At 46.2% G+C, this 25765-nt stretch overlaps 1 protein-coding gene across 11 annotated transcripts in view; it reads right to left on the reverse strand.

Moving 5' to 3' along the window:
- Positions 1-25720, reverse strand: part of KYAT1 (kynurenine aminotransferase 1) — a 34949-nt gene extending 9229 nt beyond the window's left edge. Inside the window, exons 1-5 of one of the 11 annotated variants that reach the window (XM_041726027.1) lie at positions 25579-25705; positions 23912-23973; positions 23255-23399; positions 3809-4008; positions 1252-1310 (exon numbers count right to left, since the gene is read on the reverse strand). In XM_041726027.1, coding sequence (XP_041581961.1) covers positions 1252-1310; positions 3809-3904 — 155 coding nt within the window. In that variant the 5' untranslated portion in view covers positions 3905-4008; positions 23255-23399; positions 23912-23973; positions 25579-25705. Of the gene's footprint in view, positions 1-1251; positions 1311-1390; positions 1487-3808; positions 4009-23254; positions 23494-23911; positions 23974-25578 lie in introns of those variants that run through there. The other 10 variants (XM_041726028.1, XM_041726026.1, XM_041726030.1 and 7 more) reach the window with 10 other exon arrangements.
- Between the last annotated feature and the right edge of the window lie 45 nt (positions 25721-25765).

The following is a 25765-nucleotide window of genomic DNA, read 5'->3' on the forward strand; positions in this document are numbered from 1 at the left end:
GCACCAGGTGGAAGATCTTTGCAAAACACAATGTGCTGTACATGAGAGGAGTTTGAAAGAAAAAAAATGGGGGGTGGAGGGAGGAGCCTGGGTGGCTCAGTCTGTTGAGCATTCAACTCTTGGTGTCGGTTCAGGACCTAGTCTCAGGATTGTGAAATTGAGCCTTGCACTGTGCTGGGTGCTGAGCATGGAGCCTGTTTAAGATTTTTTTTTTAAGATTTTATTTATTTATTCATGAGAGACACACACACACACACAGAGAGAGAGGGGCAGAGACACAGGCAGAGGCAGAAGCAGGCTCCATGCAAGGAGCCCAACGTGGGACTCGATCCCAGGTCTCCAGGATCCCGCCCTGGGCTGTAGGCAGCGCTAAACCGCTGAGCCACCCGGGCTGCCCCTGTTTAAGATTCTTTCTCTCCCTTCTCACTGCCCATCTTTTCCCCATTTCCCACCCCTCCCTCACAAGCACACCTGCTCTGTCTTAAAAAAAAAAAATAAAAAAGTAAAAGAAACAACAGAAAAACAGCTCCATGTTTTGCAAAAACAAGAGCTAGCAACTTTTTTTTGAAAGTACAGGGATGTGGGGGTGACTGGATAGCTGGGTGGGTGGAGCAAGCAGCTCTTGGTCTCTTGTTGATCTCCTGGTCATAAGTCTGAACCTCTATGCTGGTGGCCAAAGGTTGTGCGGAGGGATTAGGAAAAATCTACACATTTTTCTTACACACCTTCCCACTGCATCCATTGTATTAGTAGTAACAATGGACACACACTTCTTTCATATTTAGAACAAGAAACAAAGAAAAGAAATTAACCTCAGCAAAAGTCTAGTGCAGAGCTGCCTACATTTTACCTTATATTACTCTGTACTAAGTGTGAAATAAAATAATCCCTGGAAAGCCCAAAGCCTGGGGCCTAGGTAATGGCCACTGCTTTCATACAGCCTTTCGCCCTCTCCTCCCAAAGCCCTTCAAAGCAGATGTAAGTATCTTCATTTTGCAGCTGTGGCCGAGGCTCAGAGAGGGTGCGTCACTGGCCCCCCGCGCCACAGCCAAGTGGGGTGACGCTGAGATTCCAGCCCAGGCCCGCTGCTTCTGCTCTCACCTCTCTGAGGCTGTGGCTGCAAACCTCACAGTCCGGCACGGTGGCAGCCCCGGGAGCCGCCGGGCGACAGCAAACCCAGGCACCTCCAGCCCCGTCCCGCCCGCACGCCCAAGGGGGCACCCACACGCCTCCCGGCCTCGCGGAGCTCACCAGGGGTTGTGGTCAATCCCGTCCAGCCTGCGAGCCTGCAGCCGCGTGGCCATGGTGAGCTGGAGAAAGAGCAAGCAGCAGGTCAGAGCGGTGGAGACGCAACTCTCGAGACCACAGCCCCTGAGCGACAGACGCCGACCTGCACTCTTAGAACGCGGGAGGGGCTTCAGCCCGCCTCGCCGCGCCCCTTTCCTGTGCTGCACCTGCTCCGCCCGCCCGCGAGCCCTGAGACTCAGACCAGATTCAGCCGGGCTGAGGAGGCAGAGAGCCAAGGCACCGTGGAGAACGTGGTGGCAGCCGATTGCCCTTAGGGCGCTCTTGCTAAACTCAGAACAATCTTTTTTTTTTTTTTTAATTTTATTTATTTATTCATGAGAGACAGAGAGAGAGAGAGAGAGAGACAGAGGGGCAGAGACACAGGCAGAGGGAGAAGCAGGCTCTATGCAGGGAGCCCGATGTGGGACTCGATCCCAGGTCTCCAGGATCACGCCTTGGGCCAAAGGCAGCGCTAAACCGCTGAGCCAAGTAGGAATCTCTCTAAACTCGGAACAATCTGGCTGGGCCCATTTTGTAGATGAGAGAAATCCCTCCCCCTCTTTTAAAAAATAGCTTTTTTAAAGTAAATTTTACACCCCACATGGGGCTCCAGCTTAGGACCCTGAGACCAAGAGTCTCATGGTCTACTGACTGAACCAGCCAAAATCACCTGTTAGAAGAGTTTTTCTCATTGTGATATGCCGACATCAATAAAACGGGCTACAAAGTAGTATGTACAGTATAATTATGTTTTGTAAAAAATGCACCCTAACATATACTTGTGTATACATTGTACATTTTTCTATGACTATACGTGAGCAGACAAAAAAAGTTTGGAAGGGAAATCTATCAAAATATATATTTTTTAATTAATTAATTTATTTATTTATGATAGTCACAGAGAGAGAGAGAGAGAGAGAGAGAGAGAGGCAGAGACATAGGCAGAGGGAGAAGCAGGCTCCATGCACCGGGAGCCTGATGTGGGATTCGATCCTGGGTCTCCAGGATCGTGCCCTGGGCCAAAGGCAGGCGCCATACCGCTGCGCCACCCAGGGATCCCCGAAATCTATCAAAATATTAACAAAGGTTCTCTCTGCTTGAGATCATGATGGAAAATTTTATTTGAAAATGAGAGATGGATTTTGGTAATAGGTTTTCTATTGTGGAATTATAGGTGATTTAATTTAATGTGTGTGCCTCTTTCTTTTTTAAGTCTATGTATTTAAATGATGTCTACACCCAACGTGGAGCTCGAACTCATAACCCTGAGATCAAAAGTTGTATGCTCTTCCAACTGAGCATACAACCAGGTGCCCCATGTGTGTGCTATTCCATGCTTCCAAATTTTTTGTATGGAGATCACACCATATTTGACTGATTCTGACGGGTGCATTTTTTTTCACCTTGCACATTCTCCGAATTCAGATGTGTCTCAGAATCTATAGCAGGAGGTTAATTGACATTCCCCCCGCCCCTTACTAGTTCATACAGTAACAATGCATCTTACATTGATGGCATCATGGTTTCAATGCTATAGGAATTACTTTTGAATTGGGGATGCATCATATTTTTTAAAAATAGAGGCGTGCTTGGCTGGCGCAATCGGTAGAGCATGTGACATTTGATCTTGGGGTTGTGAGTTTGAGCCCCACATCGGGTGCAGAGATTACTTAAAAATAAACTCTTGAAAAAATGTACAGTGCAATGAGTTGGGGGGGAAGGTGGGAGACACAAATTGGAGTGAGGGAAGTTTGAGAAGGTTGGGATGCAGTAAGGAGTAAGGGCACAAAAAAAAAGGAGTAGGGGGTACAGAGGCATATAGAAAGAGACAACAAGGGATCCCTGGGTGGTGCAGCAGTTTGGCGCCTGCCTTTGGCCCAGGGCATGCATGATCCTGGAAACCCAGGATCGAGTCCTACATCGGGCTCCCGGTGCATGGAGCCTGCTTCTCCCTCTGCCTATGTCTCTGCCTCTCTCTCTCTCTCTCTCTGTGTGACTATCATAAATAAATAAAAAAAAAATAAAAAAAAAAGAGACAACAAAAGAAATGAATGGTGATGCATGAGTATAGGAGGGAGGTAAAAATAATGGGGGAGCCACAAAACTTGGGGAACTCAAACGAGTGACCTTTAAGTATGTCACACAGTAATTGCATAAATGAAGAAACAGTGCCTGTTCTTGGACTTGTGTATAATGTATTCCTCAGACAACATCTATTGAGCACTTACTGTGTATCAAACACTGGGGTAGGCTTACAGGATGATGGGGAGGCAGTAGCGCTCTGCAGACCATTCAAACACAGCGCTACAAGTTCTACCTTAGAGGCAAGCTCAAGGAAGGGTTCTCATCTAGGCTGCAGTCAGGGAAGGCTTCCTGAAAGAGGAAGCTCATAAAAAAAAAAATAAAAATAAAAAAATAAAAAAAAAAGAGGAAGCTCATGCACAGTTTTGAAGCCAGGACCATGCCAGATCACAGAGACCCTGTGTTTAGGCAGCAAAGCACATGGGGCTAGAGCACTTACAGTCTGGTGCAAGCACCGAGTGAGAGTAGTTCCAGCCTTCTTTCTCTGGAGGGGCCCAATCAGGTGCAAAGAGATGGCTGCCACATTCCTAAACATGCCTCCCAGAGCCTTGGGACACCGGCGGCTTCTCCTCCAGGGGCTGAGGAGAATGTGGAGATCACTCTGGCCAAAAAATGACTTCTGGGTCCCCACAAACAGCTCTAACAACAACAACAACAACAACAACAACAACAGCAGCTAATATTTATTGAGTGGTAACTGTGTGCCAGGCATGGCGACAAGTGCTTTCTTGCATGATTATCTTTCATACCTACAACCTCCTAACCCCCAGCAACCAGAGTGACCCTTTCAATATGTAAATTACTTCTAATGAAAAAAAAAAAAAAGATTCAGGTGAAGATCATGGATGGCCCCTAACATCACAGGGAGAGTCAACTCTACAGTATGTTCTGACTCTGGAAACACACACTAACACACACACGTACACACATACCTCTTGCAAATTATTCCTGTGCTAAAATTAAATCTAAATCAGATCATGCCACTGGATTACTAAAACACAAGGGACCAAAGAACATGTTAAATGACACCATGAAGAGGTGGTGCACAAATGACAGTTTCTTCAATAAATAAAGCACATGGGGCTAAAGGTCCAGGGCATAATAAATTAAAAGAAACTTAAAAGACACACTTAAAAAGTGAATGCTTTGAAAAGAAACAAAAACGTTGGAGGATGTACTGAAAAAATTTCAAAGGTTACTGAAAAGCAATAGGAACCAAGGAAAGGGGATCCCTGGGTGGCTCAGCAGTTTAGTGCCTGCCTTCAGCTCAGGGCATGATCCTGGAGTCCCAGGATCGAATCCCACATCGGGGTCCCTGAATGGTCCCTCTGCCTATGTCTCCGCCTCTCTCTCTCTCTCTTTCTGTCTCTCATGAATAAATAAATAAAATCTTTTAAAAAAAAAGATATCCACAGGCAGAAGAATGATTTTGGACCCCTACCTCATACCATATACAAAACTCACTCAAGGGATCCCTGGGTGGTGCAGCGGCTTGGTGCCTGCCTTTGGCCCAGGCCACGATCCTGGAGACCCAGGATCGAATCCCACATCGGGCTCCCAGTGCATGGAGCCTGCTTCTCCCTCTGCCTATGTCTCTGCCTCTCTCTCTCTCTGTGTGACTATCATAAATAAATAAAAATTAAAAAAATTAAAAAAAAACTCAAAGTGGATCATGGACCTAAATACAAGAGCTAAAACTATAAAACTCCCAGAAGAAAACAGGAGTATATCTTTGTGATCTTGAATTAGAAGACAATTTCTTAGATACAACACCAAAGGCATAAGCAACAAAAGGAAAAAGCAGATACAGCAGACTGCACCAACATTAAAAACTTTTGTGCCTCAAAGGATACTGCCAAGAAAATGAAAAGATAAAAGGAGGGGGGTGCCTGGGAGGCTCAGCCAGATAAGCCTCTGCCTTGGGCTCAGGTCATGATCCTGGGGTCCTGGGATCGAGCCCCGTGTAGGGCTCCCTGCTCAATGGGGAATCTGCTTCTCCCTCTTCTTCTGTTCCTTTCTGACCCTGGCTCCACTTGTGCTCTCTCTCTCTCACTTGCACTTGCTCTCTCTCTCAAGTAAATAAATTAATGCTTAAAAAAAGACTAAAGTATGGGAGTAAATATTTGTGAATCATAAATCTGAATTTCTCCAAAGGAGATATATAAATGGCTGACAGGCATATGAAAAGATGCTCAACATCCTTAGTCATTGGGCAAATGGCAACAAGTGCATTTCGGATGGCTACAAGAAATACCAGGGATAATTACAAGTGCTTCAAGGATATATAAGGTTTATCAACTAGAAACTTACATGGCAAAACAAATTCCCTTTAGTTTTATTTTTTTTTAAGATTTTATTTATTTGGGTAGGGGGAGAAAGCCTGAGTGGGTGGGAGGGGCAGTTAACTACACACAATAATTCAAACAAATACACAAACTAGTAAAACAAAAAAAAGTTCAGCAAGGTGGCTGCATTTAAGATCAAAATGCCAAAAATAAATTGCATTGCCACCCCTCCCCCAAATGCCATCTTTCTCTTTCTTTGGCCCAACTGCCAGAGGGTACACTAAATACACTTGGGCACCAGGAAAGAACAAACAAAACAAATACAAAAATCAGAGAATTACAAACATTTAAAGATGCTTCAGGGATGTTGAGAAACTGGAATCCTGGGCCATTGCTTCTGGGAAGGTAAAATGGCACAACTATTCTGCAACAGTCTGGCAGGTCTTCCAAATGTTAAACATGTAATATATGACTCAGCAACTCCTCTCCTAGGTATGTACCCCAGAGAAAGAAAAACATGTGTCCATACAAAGAGTTGTACATGCATTTACAGGAGCATTATTATTTTTTTAAGATTTTATTTATTCATGAGAGACACAGAGAGAGGCAGAGACACAGGCAGAGGGAGAAGCAGGCTCCATGCAGGGAGCCCGATACAGGACTCGACCCAGGGACTCCAGAGTCACACCCTGAGCCGAAGGCAGGCTCTAAACCACTGAGCCACCCAGGGATCCCACAGCATTATTCATAATAGCCTAAAGTGGAAGCAACCTAAAGCCTTGTTAGTTGATGGCATCAATTGACCAACCAAATGTGGTAAATCCATGTGATGGAATGTCATTTGGCAATAAAAGGGAATGAGTTTCTAACACCTGCCGTAACATGGATGAACCACCCTGACAACATTTTGCTAAAAGAAGCCAACCACGGATCCCTGGCTCAGCAGTTTAGGGCCTGCGTTCGGCCCAGGGTGTGATCCTGGAGTCCCTGGGTTGAGTCCTGTATCGGGCTCCCTGCATGGAGCCTGCTTCTCCCTCTGCCTGTGTCTCTGCCTCTCTCTCTCTCTCTCTGTGTGTCTCTCATGAATAAATAAATAAAATCTTTAAAAAGAAAAAAGAATAATAAATAAATAAACTTAAAAAATAAAAATAAAGTAAAATAAAAATCGCCACTTTTTTTTTTTTTTAAGGCAGTACCCTTGTGGTGGCCACAATAATGTGTCTCTCTGAGTGGCAGGAGCCTGATTGAGGAGACAGTTGTGCTGAGAAATCCATCCCAGGTCTTTACACTAAGGCGGTGATTCAATGAGCTTCCCTGGCCCCTCTAGCCAGTGTATGAAAGACAGGGCACTCCCAAGGACTCCCATTGGTTTTGCTGAAATTTTCTGAGAATTGCACTGCAGTCTGAGACTTTTCCTTCCAGCCTTCCTTCCTTCCCTCTCTTCTCCAAGGGGGTCAGAACACAGAAAAAGAGGTGAGGGTTTGGGGGCCCTGGGAGGATGGGGCTGTCAAAGAGACTCAGTAAGCAAATGCAACACGTGACCCTTAACTGGATCCTGGATTGGTGACAAGAACAGGGAAAGTTCCCAAAAGACATTTGTGGCACAGCTGGAGAAATCAGTACATGAGATGGCATGATTGAATCACTGGCCAATTTCCTTGGGGTTGATGATGAGGGGTGTTTATGTGGGGGGATGCCATCCTTTGGAGGCACGTGAAGTATTTAGGAGTGAAGGGTCAGGATGTCTGCAACTTGCTTTCAAAAGATTCAGCAAAGGGGGATCCCTGGGTGGCTCAGAGGTTTAGCGCCTGCCTTCGGTCCAGGGCGTGATCCTGGAGACCTGGGATCGAGTCCCACATCGGGCTCCCTGCATGGAGCCTGTTTCTCCCTCTGCCTGTGTCTCTGCCCCTCTCTCTCTGTCTGTGTCTCTCATGAATAAATAAACAAAATCTTAAAAAAAAAAAAGTTAAAAAAAAAGATTCAGCAAAGACATTCACATACAAGGGCAGGGCAGAGAGAGGCGTTGGCAAATGTGGTGCAACGTGAGGGAGAGCTGAATCTGGGTGCTAGGCAGACATGTGGCCACTGCACAGTTCTTTCACCTCTTCTGTAGGTCCGACTTTGTCAAAACAGTAAGCTGAGAGGCAAAGGAGGCTACCAGGTGCACTGGGACTGTGATTCGAAAAAAACCGGTTCTAAATGGTGGCTCCTCTGTGGGGCAAGCACTCAAGAAAAACCCACTAAGGCGCTTATTCCTTATCAATCTCTTAGGAAAGTCTGGAAAGTTTGGTAACTGATTGAGCAAGCAGGGTTACAGGAGAGGGAAGAACGAGCTGAACTGGACCTCTCTGACCTGAGGATGTGGATGGATCTCTCCATTTCTGAGCCAGAGATGGAGAGATCAAGAGATAAAGATAGAGAGAATGCACACCCCAGGGGTAGCCTGTGGAGAAAACCCCACCTCTGCCCTGGGGGGAGTGAGAGAGAAAGAGGCTGCTTGGTTTTGAACTAGCCACCCCAGGATCCCCAGGTAATGGTGTCCTCAGCCTCCCTGGGACTCTGCCCCCATCCCCTGGAAGCTTGACTACTTAGGACTTGTTAGTTTTCTTTTTTTTTTTTTTTAAGATTTTTTTTAAAAAAGTTTTAATTTATTTATTCATGAGAGACACAGAGAGAGAGAGAGAGGAGAGAGAGGCTGAGACATAGGCAGAGGGAGAAGCAGGCTCCTTGTGGGGAACCCGACACGAGACTCGATCCCGTGATGCCAGGATCAGGCCCTGGGCCAAAGGCAGGCGCCAAACCATAGAGCTACCCAGGCATCCCTTGTTTCTTTGTTTGTTTTTAAGATTTTATTTATTTATTCATGAGACACAGAGAGAAAGAGGCAGAGACCCAGGCAGAGGAAGAAGCAGGCTCCCGGGGCGGGGTGGGGGGGTGGGGGGGGTGGGCTGATACAGGACTTGATCCCAGGACCCTGGGATAACGACCTGAGCCAAAGGCAGACGCTCAACCACTGAGCCACCCTGGTGCCCCAATCATTTTTTTTTAAGATTTTATTTATTAATTTATGCAAGGGAGAGCATGCGCACACTCGATAGTGGGGGGAGGCGCTGCGGGAGAGGGACAAGCAGACTCCCCTCTGAGCGCAGAACCCAAAGGCAGGGCTTGATCTCAGGACCCTGAGATCATGACCTGACCCAAAATCAAGAGTTGGATGCTAAACGGACTGAGCCACCCAGGTGCCCCCATAGTAATCTTATGGATAGGGAGCAGGCTTGAGTGAGGCTGGCTATAACTGGTGGAGGAGCAGCCACCCATGTGTGCCAGGAGAGGGGGGGCGCTGGGTTTCCTGTGGCTTTGACAATGTTCATGTTCATCTGTGTTCAGACGTGATTACAGAGTGTTTTCTCCATGTGTGGATTTGTTATGGTCACAGTGTGGCCTTGTCAGATAATGATGTTCTGTGCAGTTGTTCATGTTCAACACAAGTCCTATCTGTAGGTGCCAGGTCAGCTCCTGGATTCCCAAGGCTGCTTTTCTCTTCCTAAATCTTTGTGCTAGGAATAGAATCCAAAGTCTTTATCATGTACTAGAAGGCGCTGTTAAATCAGATGTGAGTCCACCTGTCCCAGGTCCTGTCCTGCCACTGTCCCTTTTCATTGCTATTCCCCAGCCACACTTGCCAGTTCTGTCTACCTATTAGTTGTATCTTTATATCCATTCTTCTTCTAGAGTAGCATCAGCGAACTTTTTCTGTACGAGGCCAGAGTAAATACTCTGGGCTTTGCAAGATATAGTTTCTGTCACAGCTCCTCTGCTGGTTTGTCTCCCTAAATTTGGGGGCAACTGTTTGCCCCTTGACTTCACTTTTCAAATGGATCGAAGAAGAGGTGTTGATTTTTTGGTTTGTTCAGTGTTCTGCTTGTGAAATAGAAGTATGACTTCCAAGCTCCTTGCTCATGGGACTGGAAACCAAATGTCCAATGTAACTTTACCTGTTCACATAATTTCATAACTATCACTATAATGCTCCAATTTCATTATAGGAGAAATAAGGAAAATAATTTCTAACACAATAGTTAGGCTTGCCCACTCTAGAAGATTCCATGAAGTAGATAGTTGCTTGCACCTGCTTAGAAGAAGTAAGTTTAGGGGCACCTGGGTGGCTCAGTCGATTAAGAATCTGCCTTTGGCTCAGGTTATGATCCCTGGGTCCTGGAATTTGCCCTGAGTCGGGCTTCCTGCTGAGCAGGGAGCCTGCTTCTCCCTCTCCCTCTGCCCCTCCCCCTGCTTATGTTCTTTCTCTCTGTCAAATAAATAAAGTCTTAAATAAAGACAGAGAAAGAAAGAAAGAAAGAAAGAAAGAAAGAAAGAAAGAAAGAAAGAAAGGAAGAAAGAAAAAGAAGCTCAGCCTGACCAGGGCAACTACCCAGCTAATCCTTCCTAAACCCCAACCCAGCCCAGCCTCTTCCCCGAGGGTGTTCCAAAGCATTTCAGAGCACTGGCCATCAGCCATCTGTCCAAAGGTGGGGACACTTTCTCCTTACATTCTTCAATCACCTCTCCAGAGTATCTTCTTGGGCCAAGCCCTGGCTTAGGGTTGAGATTACAATAGGGACCAAGCCTGACAGGCCCTACCACACCAGTCGTCAGTCCCTGAGGGGGCAGAGGGAAGAAGAGATGTCCCCAAGCAATCTCTCCTTCATTCATCCCGCAAATATTCCCTGACAAGTACAAAGGCATGTGTTATGGTTTGAACTGTGCCCTCCAATAGTGTATGTTGAAGTCCTGACCCCTAGTACCTATGAATGGAAATAGGATCTTTGTAGAGGTAATCAATGTAGGGTGAGGTCATGCTGGAATAGAATGGATTTTAATCCAATATGACTGGTGTCCTTAGAAGGGAAAAGAGGGGCAGCCCCGATGACTCAGCAGTTTAGCGCCGCCTTCAGCCCAGGGCCTGATACTGGAGACTCAGGATCGAGTCCTGTGTCGGGCTCCCTGCATGGAGCCTGCTTCTCTCTCTGCCTGTGTCTCTGCCTCTCTCTCTATGTCTCTCATGCATAAATAAATAAAATCATTAAAAAAAAAATTAGAAGGGAGAAGAGTCACAGACACACAGGCAAAAGTCCACGTGAAGACAGAGGTGGAGTTTAGGGTGGGATCTACAAGCCATGGAACCCCATGGCTGGTTAGAAACACTACAAACTAAGAGAAAAGCATGGGACATATTCACCTCTATAACCTTCAGAGAAAGCATGACCCTGCTGACACCTTGCTTTTGGACATTGAGTCATTGGAACTGTGATGAAAAACTTTCTGTTGTGTAAAACCATCCAGCTTGGGGTACTTTGTCCCAGCAGCTCCTGGAAATTAATGCAATGGGACACTAGAAGGCGCTCTTGGCACCTGCCCAGGTACCTGGCAGTTTGGGAGGGCTCCTGGAGGATATGGCATCCAGCTGAGTCCCAAAGCAGGAAAGGTGTGCCTGGTGGAGAGGATGGTGCAAAGACCCAGGAGTGGAAGAGAACTGCGAGATGCCAGGAGCTGAGAAGTCAGTCTGGCCAGAGTTTACTCTCTAATTTCTCAGAAATGAGTCACTTCCCAGGGGAACCCCTGCAGGAAGTACTCCCTCGTCGCTATAGCTAAGAACCAGAGCTTTGAGCAACAAAGGGGAACGTGATTATTATCCATGGAGGGACATTCCATTGTGTGTCACATGGGGGAAGGCATCAGTGTGCTCCAGCCTCACTCGGCCAGGGGACATGAAGCCCATGGCCAGGTCTGAGTCCAGTGCTGGTCATAGTAGGTACCTACTGTATGCCTGTTGCATACTCTAGGGGGACCAACTGTCCTGTCTGCCCAAGAGAGAGGGGTGTCTCAGGACTGAGACCATCCTGGACAAATGGGGATGATTGGTCCCCTTGGATTGGCCGAATGCAGGGATGGCTGCCTCTGTTCTGAGTTTGGTGTCCTGCTGATTCCTCCAGATGGACTCTCGCCTGCCCCCTCCTGACCAAAATCTACAGATGTCCAGCAGGCTGATCCTCTTTCTGACACCCTCACCCACATCATTCCATGTCTATGAATTCTGTCCTTTCTCCTAAAGTGACTGTACGTTCTCTGCCTTAAATTATGCTTTTATCATCTCACTGGATCACAGTGGTGGGAATAATAATAATGAAATCAGCAATCAGCTCTAATCTCCTGAGGGCTTACTTTGTACCAGGCACTGTGCTAAGGACCATATGTCATCGGTCCCTTTAAACAGCCTTGGTAAGCAGGTACTTTCTTACCTCCATTAACAGGCAAAGACACTGGTAATAATGATAAAATAACAACTAACACTCATATTGAGCTCCTGCAGGTTGAAAGAGGGTCTGTATCACCCAGTGCCCAGCACAGGCAGAAGGTCACACTCGAGAGGGAAAAGATCCAGCTCGTGGCCTCCCCTCTCCTCTGCTACAACCTCAGCTCTTCCCCCTCTCTGGTCACTGCCTGCTCTGGGAAAAGGTTGGTTCCTTGGGGTAAGGTGGCCCGGGCACCCCCCTGGCTCCACAGAGACCCCACACTGGTGAGGATGTACTTAACCAGTCCCACTGCCTTGGAGTTGGAGCTGGAAACCAGGAGCTGGCTTTCATGGCAGGAAACTTCCCAGGTGTGGGGGGGTGTGTCTGTGCCTGGGGCGAGTCTTGGGGTATGGGAATGAGCATCACACTGCCACCTGTGGGGCAGGTCTGCTCTACTGCTGCCAAACTCTGTGCCTGCCCAGAACTGGGCCCTGAATAACCCCCCACGGGGAGAGGATTATATCAGATTTTGGTATCACTCAGATCTTGGCTGTGTGAGCCAAGGCACCTTGGCTCATTCACCTCTCTAAGTATCAGTTTCCCTATGGATAAAATAAATAAAAATAAGATAATTCAGGGGCTCCTGGCTGGCTCAGTCAGAAGGGTAACTCTTGATCTTGGGGTTGTGAGTTTGAGTCCCATATGGAATGAATGTAGAGATTACTTAAATAAATAAAAAAAATATTAAAAAACCCCTGATGATTCTTGGAAAATACATTCCTTAGTGCCTGACACATAAAAGGTGCCCAGTAGGGGCACTTGGGTGGCTCAGTCATTGAGCATCTACCTTTGGCTCAGGTCATGATCCTGGGATCAAGTCCTGTGTTGGGCTTCCCCTAGGGAGCCTGCTTCTCCCTCTGCCTCTATCTCTGCCTCTCTCTCTGTGTCTCTCATGAATAAATATTTTTTATAAAGATTTTATTTATTTATTCATGAGAGAGACACACAGAGAGAGGCAGAGACACAGGCAGAGGGATAAGCAGGCTCCATGCAGGGAGCCCGACGTGGGACTCGATCCAGGGTCTCCAGGATCACACTCTGGGCCAAAGGCAGGTGCCAAACCGCTGAGCCACCCGGGCTGCCCTAAAGTATTTTTTTAAAAAAGGTGCCCAGTAATGATAGATGTTCATAACAGAGTAGGCACTCCATGAACACTCTTTGAATCACTATAATATGACACGTAGGGGCTAGATGTGTGTGGATTCACTCACGTTTGCTAGCAGGGCTGACTTCTCTATGAGGCCTCCTTAGTTGGCATGGTTGATTCTGAGGACCCACAATACTTTGAGGAGCCCATAAAATATTTTAATTGTAACTTATTTTAAAATAAGAAAAAAAGGGCACCTGGGTGGCTCAGTGGTTGAATGTCTGCCTTTGGCTTGGATCACGATCCTGGGGTCCTGGAATCTAGTCCCGCATGGGGCTCCCTGACAGGAGTCTTCTTTTCCCTCTGCCTATATTTCTACCTCTCTCCATGTGTCTCTCACAGATAAATAAATAAAATCTTTTTTTAAAATTTAAAAATAAATAAGGGGATCCCTGGGTGGCTCAGCGGTTTAGCGCCTGCCTTTGGCCCAGGGCGATCCTGGAGTCCCGGGATCGAGTCCCACATCGGGCTCCCGGCATGGAGCCTGCTTCTCCCTCCTCCTGTGTCTCTGCCTCTCTCTCTCTCTCTCTCTCTCTCTCTCTCTCATGAATAAATAAATAAATAAATCTTTAAAAAAATAAAAAAATATAAAAAAATAAAATAAGAAAAAAAGGGGAGGAATGTAATAATGAATCCAGCCTGGTTGATAATGATTCTTTATACCACATAGTTGTAAAATATAATTTCTACTGGGGTGCCTGTGTGGCTCAGTCAGTTAGGTATCTGACTTGATTCCAGCTCAGGTCATGATCTCAGGGTCATGAGATCCAGCCCTGTGTTGGGCTCTGCATTGAACATGGAGCCTGCTTAAGATTCTGTCTCTCTGTCTCCCTCTGACCGCCCCCCCCAAATATATATAACTTTGCCTTTTTAATGGAGAAAGGAACTCATAAAAATCATAATGTGGCCTTGAACATAGGTAAATTGTGTGTGGTTATGACTTCATGTATAAATATGAGCAGTTGCATTGAGTATATGCACACATCTCTGTATCTGTGAGCATGCGGGTTCCATAGATCTGAAGCAGAGGAAGAAGCCAGTGGGAGGTCTGAGCCAAGGGCAGGAAGGGCACAGGTGGCCCTGTGGGTTGCTGTCACCCAGAAACACCAGCAGGTGTCAAGGTGGTGCCCTCAAGGAGGAGGCTTGGGGGCTTGTTGTTCTGGAAGCTGCCAGCAGGGAGCGCGCCAAAACAGCTCTGTCTAGACTTTCGGCTAGCTGGCCCTGGGACTCCACACTTTTGGGCAGAGGGCAACCTTTGTGCCTCAAGCAGGGACTGTGGCTTCAATTCACAGAGGAGGCCCACAGTAGAGAGTGTGATGGTCCTACGGTGAGGACCGTAGGTAGGACTGCTGGCCTTCCAGTCTAGAGTCCTCCCACGGCCTGGGCTGACCCAGGGACCTCCACAGACACTTCATTCACAGGCACCTGAGGGCTCTGCAGGCCACCTTTCCCAAGCCATGCCCACCTACGACTCGCCATGCATCACCCCTCAACTTCTAGGACACAGGTCTTTCCTGGCCAACTGTCCTATAGCCCCAAGATCTGTCCTAAGGGTAATGAGAGTGGACTTTTAATTACTTCACACTTTCTCTGTGCCAGGCAGCCTGCCAGCACTATATAGATTCCATCACTTTAAAACCTACGAGAAAGGCTCCATCAAGAGTCTAAGTCACACATGTGAAGCCACAGTTAGCAAGCAGCAGAGCTGGAATTTAAACTCAGGACTCTGACTTCTCAGAGCCCATATTCACTGCCACTGTGGGACAAGGGGGGGGCTCCAATCAGTGACATGGTGGCCCCTTGGGTCAGATTTGTATTTCCAGAAAGAAGCACAGATAGATGGATACTCAATGGGAAATAAGGGATTTTGGTCTAGTCACTCACATATTATGGATAGAGATACTGATGACTAGGGAGGAGAGATGATCAGCTCAGATTCCCCTAGGACATGGTCATCTGAGTCACAGTCCTGGCATGTTTCTCATGTGAGTAGGCTGGCTCTTCCAATAGACATTATGTACCAGGCAGAGAGTAAGCTGCTCCATAAACTTTTGTTGAGAGAATGAATGTCTATCACTCTCACCAGACAGTGAGCTCAGTCAGAATGAGGACTTGCCTCTGTTCATCTTTTTATCATTACCACTTGGCTCAGTGTCTGCCACAAAGTAGATGCCTATCTTTTCATTGCTTCAGCAAATATTTATTGAACTTCTATTACATGCTATGCCCTATGCTAGCTACCAGGTATGTAATGGTGAATAGGATACCTTCCTTTTCTTCAAGGAGTACACAGTCTAATGAAGGAGACAAGTAATGAGGCCATTTGAATTTAGTATGAGCCTCAATATATAAACAGTTCTTATAAATCAATAATGAAAGACCAGCATCTCAATAGAAAAAAAAAGTGGGCAAGAGATACAAATTCACAAAACAGAAAGTAGTCAATAAACTTGAAAAGATGCTGAATCTTACTCATAATTAATAAAATGCAAACTAAAATGAAATACTATTCTCTGCCTCTTAGATAGGTTGAGAATAAGAAGATTGAGACTCACTAAATTGATACTACCATGCACTAACAGGTCATAATCCACAATCTGGGAAACACCAAGTTAGAGTGTTCATTGGTATAAGTTGTAGGGGGCAACTTCACAATAACAACATACATTACTCTTTGACTCAATATTTCCTCTCTAGGAATTTAACTTACAGGAACATTCACACATATACACAAAGAAGTATACATCTGGATGATCAATGCAGCATTGTGTGTGAGACAGAAAAACCTGGAGACAATCTAGTGTTCATCATTTGGGGGCTGGTCAAATATATTGTGAGTTATCCATACAGTGGGAAATGGTGCAGCCACTAAAGGAAGTAAGATTAAGATTGCCCTTAGCATTGTAACATGGAAAGATGTATAAATTACATGAAAAAGGCAGGTTGATATCAAAGCTTACTACAAAGCTGCAGCAAGCAAAATAGTGTGGTACTGGCATAGACACACAGACCGCTTGAACAGAATACAGAGCTTAGAAATAAACCCAAACAACTATGGTCAATTGATTTTTTTAAGTCTTTTTTTTTCTTTTTTTAAAGTAATATCCACATCTAATATGTGGTTTGAACTCATGACCCTGAGTCAAGAGTTGCATGCTCCACTGACTGAGCCAGCCAGGTGCCCCTGGGCAACTGATTTTTGACAAACACGTCAAAATGACTTAATTTCAACAAATGTGCTGGACAGCTGGGTAGTCATATACAAGAATGGAGTGGAAAAAAAAAAAAAAAAGAATGGAGTGGGACCTCTAGTTCACCCAATCCACAAAAATTGACTTGAAATGAATCAATGACCTTGATCAACATTCTTGATCATTTCCTTTGATGCATGAATTTTAATTTTTACTAACTCCAAACATAGAATAACCTTACAACCTGGCAATTCCACTCCTAGGTATACAACGAAAAGAAATGAAAATGCACATGCACACAGAAACTTGCACATAGAGATGCCTGGGTGGCTCTGTGGTTAAGCATCTGCCTTCGGCCCAGGGCATGATCCTGGAGTCCAGGGATCGAGTCCCACATCAGGCTCCCTACATGGAGCCTGCTTATGTCTCTGCCTCTCTCTCTCTGTGTCTCTCCTGAATAAATAAATAAAATCTTTAAAAAAAGAAACTTATATATAGATGCTCATAGCAGTATTATTCATAACTGTTAAGAGGTGGAAATAATCTATGTGTCCATCAATGGTAAGTTGGTGTGTCCACACAATGGAATATTATCCAGCCATTAAAAGGAACAAGGGACGGGACACCTGGGTGGTTCAGTGGTTGAGTGTCTACCTTTGGCTCAGGGCGTGATCCCGGGGTCCTGGGATTGAGTCCCACATCGGGCTCCCTGCGAGGAGCCTGCTTCTCCCTCTGCCTTTGTCTCTGCCTTCTCTCTGTGTCTCTCATGAATAAATAAATGAATAATAATAAAAAAAGGAACAAGGGACGTACCAACCCACTCTGCAACTCAGCTGTGCTTTGAAAACATTACACTGAGTGACAGAAGCCAGACATAGGAGGTCACGTAGTATATGGTTCCTTTCATGTGATATATCCAGAATAGGCAAATCCTTATAGTCAGAAGGTTAGTAGTTACCAGGAGATGGGAGGGAGAAATGAGGACTGATTATTTAATGGGGAAGGGTGTTTTTCTGAGGTAATGAGAAAGTTCTGAAACTAGAGGTGGAGGTTGTACCATTTCGTGAACGCCCTAAATGCCACTGACTTGTGCTCTTTGGAATAGTTGACTGTATGTTATGTAAATTTCATCTCAATTTGTAAAATGTACAATAATAAAAAAACAGCTGGTTGAAGAACAATATAATCCCAGTGGCCTTTTTTAAATTACAGAGAGACAAATAGGTATGTGATGGTGTGTGCATATACCCATACACATTCAGGCAGTCCTCTCTCCCTATTATCATGAGGAGCTGTAAAAATAACCATGTAAGCCAAAATCATTCAAAGAGAACTTAATAATTAGTGGAAAAAATTATGATTGTTCTGTGACCTTGGGAAGTTGCTGTTAGAACATTAAAAACTCTCTAATGGTTTGTTTTAAATGTACAGAGAAATTAAAAAATAGTAAAACTGGAACATCTGGGTGGCTCAGTGGTTGAGTATCTGCCTTTGGTTCAGGGCATGATGCCTGAGTCCTGGGACTGAGTTCCACATCGGGCTCCCCGCAGAGAGCCTGCTTCTCCCTCTGCCTCTGTTTCTGCCTCTCTCTCTAACTAAGTCTCTCATGAATAAATAAAATCTTTAAAAAAAAAAAAAAGAAAAAATAGTAAAACTAAAAGCAATACATTTAAGATTTACTCAATAACTAATGTAATATAAGTACAAAATAGTAAGAATTATGTGTTTTCTTTCTTTTTAAAAATATGTCAATGAGGGGTGCCTGTGTGGCTTAATCAGTAAATGTCTGACTCTTCTTTTTTTTAATATTTTATTTATTTATTTATTCATGAAAGACACAGAGAGAGGCAGAGACATAGGCAGAGGGAGAAGCAGGCTCCCCACGGGGAGCCTGATGTGGGACTTGATCCCAGAACCCCAGGATCATGACCTGAGCCAAAGGCACACACTCAAACACTGAGCCACCCAAGTGTCCCTAAATGTCCGACTCTTGATTTTGGCTCAGGTCCTGATCTCAGGGCTGTGGGGGCTAGTCTGCGTTTAGTCGGGGGAGTCTCCTTGAAATTCTTCCTCCCTTTGCCTTTGCCCTTCCCCTACTTGTGCATACAGGTGTGTGCTCTCTCAAATAAATAAATATATAAATATTTAAAATTATATATATCAATGGGGTGCCTAGCTGGCTCAGTCGGTAGAACGTGCGACTTGATCTTGGGGTCATGCATTTGAGCCTCACATTGGGCACAGAGCCTACTTTAAAAAAATATCAGGGATGATCTTTGGGGTAGATACCCAAAGGAAATGAAATCACTATTTCAAAGGATATCTGTACTCCCCTGTTCATTGCAGCATGATTCACAATAGTCAAGATATGAAAACATCCTATAGGTTCATTGATGGAGGGATGACTAAAGAAAACATGGTCTGCCTACGTATACAATGGAATGTTATTCAGCCTTAAAAAAAAAAAAAAAAAGGAAAGCCTGCCATTTGCTACACCATGAATGAATCTGGAGGGTGTAATGCCAGTTGAAATAAGCCAGACAAAGGTTGTGTGGCATCATTTATATGTGGGATTTTTAAAAATAGTTATTTTTTATTTTATTATTTTTTAAAGATTTTATTTATTCATTCATGACAGACAGACAGAGAGAGAGAGAGGCAGAGACACAGGCAGAGGGAGAAGCAGGCTCCACGCAGGGAGCCTGACATGGGACTTGATCCCTGGTCTCCAGGATCACACCCCAGGCTGACGGCGGTGCTAAACCACTGAGCCACTGGGGTTGCCCATATTGCAGAATTTAAATTTGCTAGGAGAGTAGACCTTAAACTTCTCTCTCTCTCTCTCTCTCACACACACACACACACACACACAGCTCTCTAACGTGATGGATGTTAATTGATAGTGAGAGTCATTTCACAATGTCTACACATATCAAATCATCATGCTGTGCACTTAAAAAAAACCTTTTTTTTACAGGAGGGAGAGGGGGTGGGAGGAGCAAAGGGTGAGAGAATCTTAAGCAGGCTCCAGGCCCAGTGCAGAGATCTGAAGTGGGGCTTGATCTCATGACCCTGAGATCATGAGCTGAGCCGAAATCAAGAGTTGGACACTTAAGCAACCGAGCCACTCAGGCACCCCCTCATTACCTTGTACACTTTGAATGTATGACAATTTTATTTGTCAATTATAATTCAATAAACCTGGGGGTAAATTATCCAGAGGAGCATGACCAGTGCTTGGTTTCTAGTAGCATAACAGGATATGGAACAAGCATCTGTTCTTAGCATTCATGAGTTAACCAGCTCCTTTCTGAGTTTACATCAACTTCAAATATTTCATGCCTTGTACTTTCAATGTTGTGAAGTAGATCTGGGTGTTCCTTTGATGTGATGTTTTTGCTGGCATCCCTTCCTCTGGGACGCCTTCATCCTTTTGGTCAGAAAGGCGTGCATTCTGTGTGTTGGTCAATCTACCTTCACTAAATTTCTCTGGTTGCATATCTAGAGTTTCTGGAACAGCAAACAACTGGGCTGTCAACTTTCCCACAGCCAACTCTTTGTTTTCATCATTCCACTTAGGTTCAATGCAAACTTCCCATTCAGCCTTATCGCTTTGCATGTCTTTGCAGCACTTTCGTCTTTGTTGACCAATTCCCTCTCCTGGTTATCCATTTTTGTAGCCTGCCGCATGGGTTTATCACTGGGAGGCAGGAGGCAACACAATTCCAAGCTTTGGTGTCTGTGTCAACTGAATAGCATGCACGGTGACCAATCACTGACAGGCTTTGAAAGAAGTGATGATTAGTCACCGACCACAAGGTACATCTGCTATTTCCACAGGGATTTGTGGACTACAGAGTAGCAAAGTTCCTACTTTATGCAATTACTCATAGTTAATAGAATATCACAACTGAAATTAGAACAGTGTTGTTGAGGACTAGTGTTATTTAACTGAATCTTGGTGCCTGAAACTCGTTCTGCTGTGCAAAGTAAGGACTGCTTGATTATGTATATGTTTGTACATAAGGCTGTCTCCAGGGACACTGCTAAGTTATTAATTGTGGTTTCCTTTCGGATTGGGTTGGAGTCTTATAAACTTCAATACTTTTTTTGGGGGTGGGGCTGTGAGGCTTTAGGATCAAACAGGCTTAGACTGAAGCCATTTACTAGCTGTATAGTTTTTAGCATATTATTAAAGCTTTTTTTTAAAAAAAAGATTTTATTTTATTTTATTTAATAAAAGAGAGCAAGAGAAAGAAAGCATGAGCTGGGGGAGAGGCAGAGGGAGAGGGGCAAACAGACTGGGATCATGACCCCAGACGAAGGCAGACAGATGCTTAATGGACTGAGCCACCCAGGCACCCCAAATTATTAAAGCTTTCTGAGAACCATTTCTGAATCGGAATAATGATAGCAGCCACCTCATAGAGTTGTCGTGAGAAGTAAATGAGATGACACATGAAAATCACTTAGTGTGGTGCCCAGAAGGAGTCTGTGTTTCACAAATATCATCACTGTTATTGTTATTCCTCCAATATTAGCCAGAGTACTGCTGTGTGGGCACTGTGGGCGCTGTGGCAGCTCTCGGAAGCCAGGCCGCCTGGAGGGAGAGTGGATAGGCACCAGATGACCTTGAGGACACCTTCCAGGGTAGCTCCCCAGGCATCTAAGGTCTCAGGCTTCCATACTGCCAGGCCAGGGGCCAGCTGCCAGTGATTAGTGCCCTCCCCAAAAACACACACCTCCATTAGCCTCCGCAGTTACTGGGCCACCTTCTTGGCCAGCAGGTGAATGACCTCTAGGGAAATGCCTCAGTGACAAGCCCCTGGCAGGCTGATGTCAGCTACACCTCCCATTGGACTAACCTTCCCAAGCAGCTTTTAGAGTTGGTCTGAATGTACATTTTGCAGCTCCCACACATTCTCTCCTCTTCCGAACATACAAATCACTTGCTTTTGTTTTTTGTTTTTTTTTTTAGAGATAGGGAGAGGAGGGGGGGGGGGATGGCAGAGGGAGAGGGACAGAGAGAATCTCATGCAGGCTCCACGTCCAGTGCAGAGCCCAGTGTGGGGCTCGATCCCACGACCCTGAGATCATGAGCTGAACTAAAATCAAGAGTCAAAGGCTTAACCAACTGAGCCACCCAGGTGCCGTTTTTTTAATTTTTAATTTTAAGTAGGTTCCATGCCTAACATAGGGCTTAAATATACTCTGAGATCAACAAGAGTTGCATGCTCTACCACCGGAGCCAGGCAGGCACCCCTCGTTTGCTTTTGGATAGACACCTGTGCCCCTGCCTGGCATGCCCCCTAGTCCCAGCTCTGCCTCCTCTCTGCCTCTGTGTCCACCTGGGCCTTCTGAACTCAGAGAGCACCTACTATACATCTGACTCCTGTGTTAAATTCCTTAATCTTCAAAACAATCTACTAAGAAGGCATTATCATCCCTATTTTGATCAGAGGAGAAAAAACAAAGCTTACTCAGCTGAGAGCCTGAGCTGGGATTCAAATCCTGGTTTGCCTGGCTCCAGTAGTCCAAAGTCTTTTCCCCAACATCCCTCTTTCAGGACGTGGGTGCTGCTGCCTCTATCAGCTCCCCTGGCTGCAGACTGCAGACCAGCAGCCCTTGGGGACTGGAGCCATGCCCCTTTGGGCTTCTAATACACATGGCAGCTTGCAAGGGCAGGCAAGGGCATTTTGGCTTTGCAGCCTGGCCCCATGCCACCTAAACCAATTCTATGCAATATGGAGAGTTGGTTTTAGCGTTTCTCAAAAGGGGTACACTTGGTATTCGGGGCGAGTCAGTTCTTTACTAGGCAGAGCTATCCGGTCTGGAAGGATATTTAGGATCTCCTGAGCTCAAATATCAGGGGTCTCCAAATATCAGGGGTCTCCAAATACCGAGAAAACACAAACCATAGTACCTCTGGAGAAGCGGCCTTGGGAGGGGGACCATGCCCAGGCAAGACCAGCCAGATACACAACAGCCCAGAAAATGAAAGCATGGACATGGACAGAATGATCCCAAGCTCCACTCTGAACCAGCTATGGGACCTTGGTTGTGCCATGTTGCAAGCTCAGGCTCAGCTTCCTACTCTGTACAAAGGTGTAACAATGATGCAGTCATTCACAGAAAGCATTCAGTACAGGTCTCGGCCCACAGGAACCTGTCACTAAGAAGCTGTTAACATGGGGCACCTGGGTGGGTCAGTTGGTTGAGCGTCTGCCTTTCAGCTCAGGTCATGATCTCAGGGTCCTGGGATCAAGCCCAGTGTTGAGCTGCCTGCTCAGTGGGAAGTCTGCTTTTCCCTCTCCCTCTGCTCCTTCCCTCTACTGTGGTTGTTCACTCTCAAACAAACACTAATCTAAAAAAAAACAAAAACAAAAACAAAACAACAACAACACAAAAAACCCAATCCTTTCCACAAAACTTAGTTAACCAAGCAGGACAACAAAGTCTCTTGCCTGGTTTTTCTTTTTTTCCTCTTTTTTTTTTCAATCTAAAAACAGAGAGTCTGTATAAGACAAAGGTTTCATGAAAACTTGAGTTGATGGTTCTCCCGAAGGGAGGCAACATCTTGTCTGGAGAGATCTAAGAAGTATAGTGACTTATACACAGTTTCCCTTGACTTGGGAATTGGCAAAGGAGAAAGAAATGACTTCTGGTTTCCAGGCCACGGGGCTTGGTGGGTAGAGACCCTGAGTGAGACACAAAGTAGGTAGCTCACTCCTTATTCCTCCTGGCACAGGATCCAGTCCCAAAATCGAAATATCACTCTTTAAGGCAGTTTTACACATGGAGGGAGGAGGAATATATGAATTTATATATTTAATGCCCGGCAAGAATATTAAAGAAAGTCATGTCAGTTTTACAGATGGAGAAACTAAGGTTCATAGCAGGGAAATGACTTACCCAAAGTCAGAGTCCCAGAAAAGCACAGAAAGACCTCAGCTGCAAATCCAAAGCTTATACCACTGTCCAGGAATGAGGAAGTAGGATGAGCATTTGCTGATTTTTTCAAGGAGCTGGCAGTGCCACATAGGATGTGGCCCTACATCTGTGGGGACAGGAGTGGCGGTGATTCCTCTCCCACAATAGGTAGCTAGAGTGACTTTGGCCTGCTGGCTACAGAATCAGGGAAAGAGGTCATGCCCAACACCTGGCAATCTGAGAACCCATGTGAGCATAAACAGCCGGATAGACAGAAACTTCCTGTACCAGCACCTTTATTCATAAGGGCAGAGTTCCTGCTACAGCAAGTTGGCTGCCAATCTGGAGTGGGAAGGAATTCAGGTGTGGGGGTGGGGATGGGGGTGTCCAGGTGAGAGGTGAACGTGTCAGTAAAGTTCTTCCTTGTTATTAACTTTCCTGTGTTCTTTATCGCCCCCACCTGGATTATAAAATCGGGAAGTCCTACTCTTCGGAGATGCACAAAAGTTAAGTGTGGAGTGGAGGGTGGAAAGCCACAGATGTTGGCATGGGAAGGCATTCTCCAGGGGGAAGAAGTGATTCATGCAGAAGCCAGACTGAACATTTCTTACATGCATGGTCTCTTATCATGTTGGTTACCTTAAGGGATGAGCACACCTCTGCTTGGGTCTCCAGCCTCATCATTCCTCCTTCCAGATATCCTACACATTTTTCAGACACAGATGAAAAGTCACCTACTTGGAGAAGCCCTCTCTGACTCCACCAGGGCTGAGCCAGATGTTCCTGCCATTGTGCTCCCAAGGTCTGAGCTTCCAGGGACCACAGGACTCATCAGAGATGTTAATTGCCCATCACAGATGCTAACTGCTGAGTTGTCTGTCACCCTCACTAGACTTCAAGAGCAGGAACGGTGTGTCTGTCCTGTTTTCCACCAGATCCTCAGCCTCTGGAGGCTCAACTAGGACCGTAGATCTCCTACAGCATTAGTGCTGATGATCTCTGGAAGCTGAGGGAGACCCCAGAGCCCAGCAACCTCTCAGTTAGTCGGGGAGTCGGGTCTTGTGGGGACCCCCTTTGGGCAACTTCCTTAATTTCTCTATGCTTCACTTACTGATCTGTAAAATGGGGGCTAATCTGCATGTAAAACACAAAGTAGATGGGAGCACCAATGGCAGCTGTAGTCCTGCTTGCTAGTTCTTTGGTGAGGACATTGAGGCTCAGGGAGGGATGTGCCAGGTTCACAATCTTGAGACTGGAAACGGGCAAGCCTTGAACTCTAGTCTGGGCTCTGGCCTCCAGTGGTTCCTCTCTTCATTCTATATGTCTCCCTCTGATCTGTTCTATCTGTTCAATCAGTAAACAGACAATACACAGTTACTGGATGCTGACTGTGTGCCAGACCCCATGGTGGGTGTCACACGGCTGATAACAAAAAAGCTTCTCAGTGGGAAGTGGGATAAGGAGACCCTGGTCATTAGTGTAAAACCCTCCAGAGGTCAAATTCCAGCTTCTCTCCTTCCTGGCCATGAGACATTACTAAAGTCCCTAATCTCTGAGCCTTATTCCCTCCTCTCATGACAGGGGAAAATCAGACCTTCCAGCAGGAGGGCTGAACCCAGGCACTGGCTCAAGGCTTGATGGATGGCGAGCCTTTATATCTCCACCACCAACCAATCAATCAATCAATCAATCAATTCTCCCCCGTGGCCTGGGTCCTCAGGGCTCCAGCTCTCCTGTCCGAGGCCACCACAGTTAACCACTGGTGCATCCTACCAGCCGGCAGGTGTGCACACCTGCAGACACGCACTCTCACACACGCTCTATTCCACAAACTGTAGTGCCGATCATCTCAGCTCTTTGGCCCTTCCTTGTTTCAACTAAGGTATCCTGGAAGTGGTTCCATGTTAGTGCATATGGAACATTTTTCGTTTTAGTGGCTGCACCGCATTCCACGGTATGGATTATTTCTCAACGGGATTGCCGTTACTATTGTCAGTGTGGGACCTGCGAGGGCTCGGGCTCGGGCTCGGGCTCCATGGAGAGGGTATCGGTTCCAGCCCCGGCTCTGCCCGCTAATGGCCAAGCTGCCTCGGATTTCTTCCTCTCCACTGACACTATCGCGGGGCTGGGGGTGCGGCATGTGACTGCAGAGAGGACCGCCCGAGTGTGGGTCGGTGTCAAGCGCGCGCAATTTATCCCCGCGGGCGGCTCCAGGCTGGGTTAGGATTTCGGCGCAGCCACTCCTTAGTACCAGCAGCATCAAACGCAGCGAGTATTCCGGCACAAACGAGCGCGGAACCGCTTACCAGGTCCTCCGGCCTCGGCACCCGGCCTCGGGGCAGCAACGCGCAGGCACCGGCTACTTACTCTCGCCGTGCCGGCTTCCCCGCTTGTCCCCCAGCTCGCCCCGAAGGTTACAGCTGTCCCTGTCCCCTTAAGAGGGCCGAGCCCGATCTAGGCTACTTCCGCCCCAAACCAACATGGCGCCACCTG

The sequence above is a fragment of the Vulpes lagopus genome, chromosome 12, assembly GCF_018345385.1.
Source record: "Vulpes lagopus strain Blue_001 chromosome 12, ASM1834538v1, whole genome shotgun sequence".
In the NCBI taxonomy this organism is placed as follows: Eukaryota; Metazoa; Chordata; class Mammalia; order Carnivora; family Canidae; genus Vulpes; species Vulpes lagopus.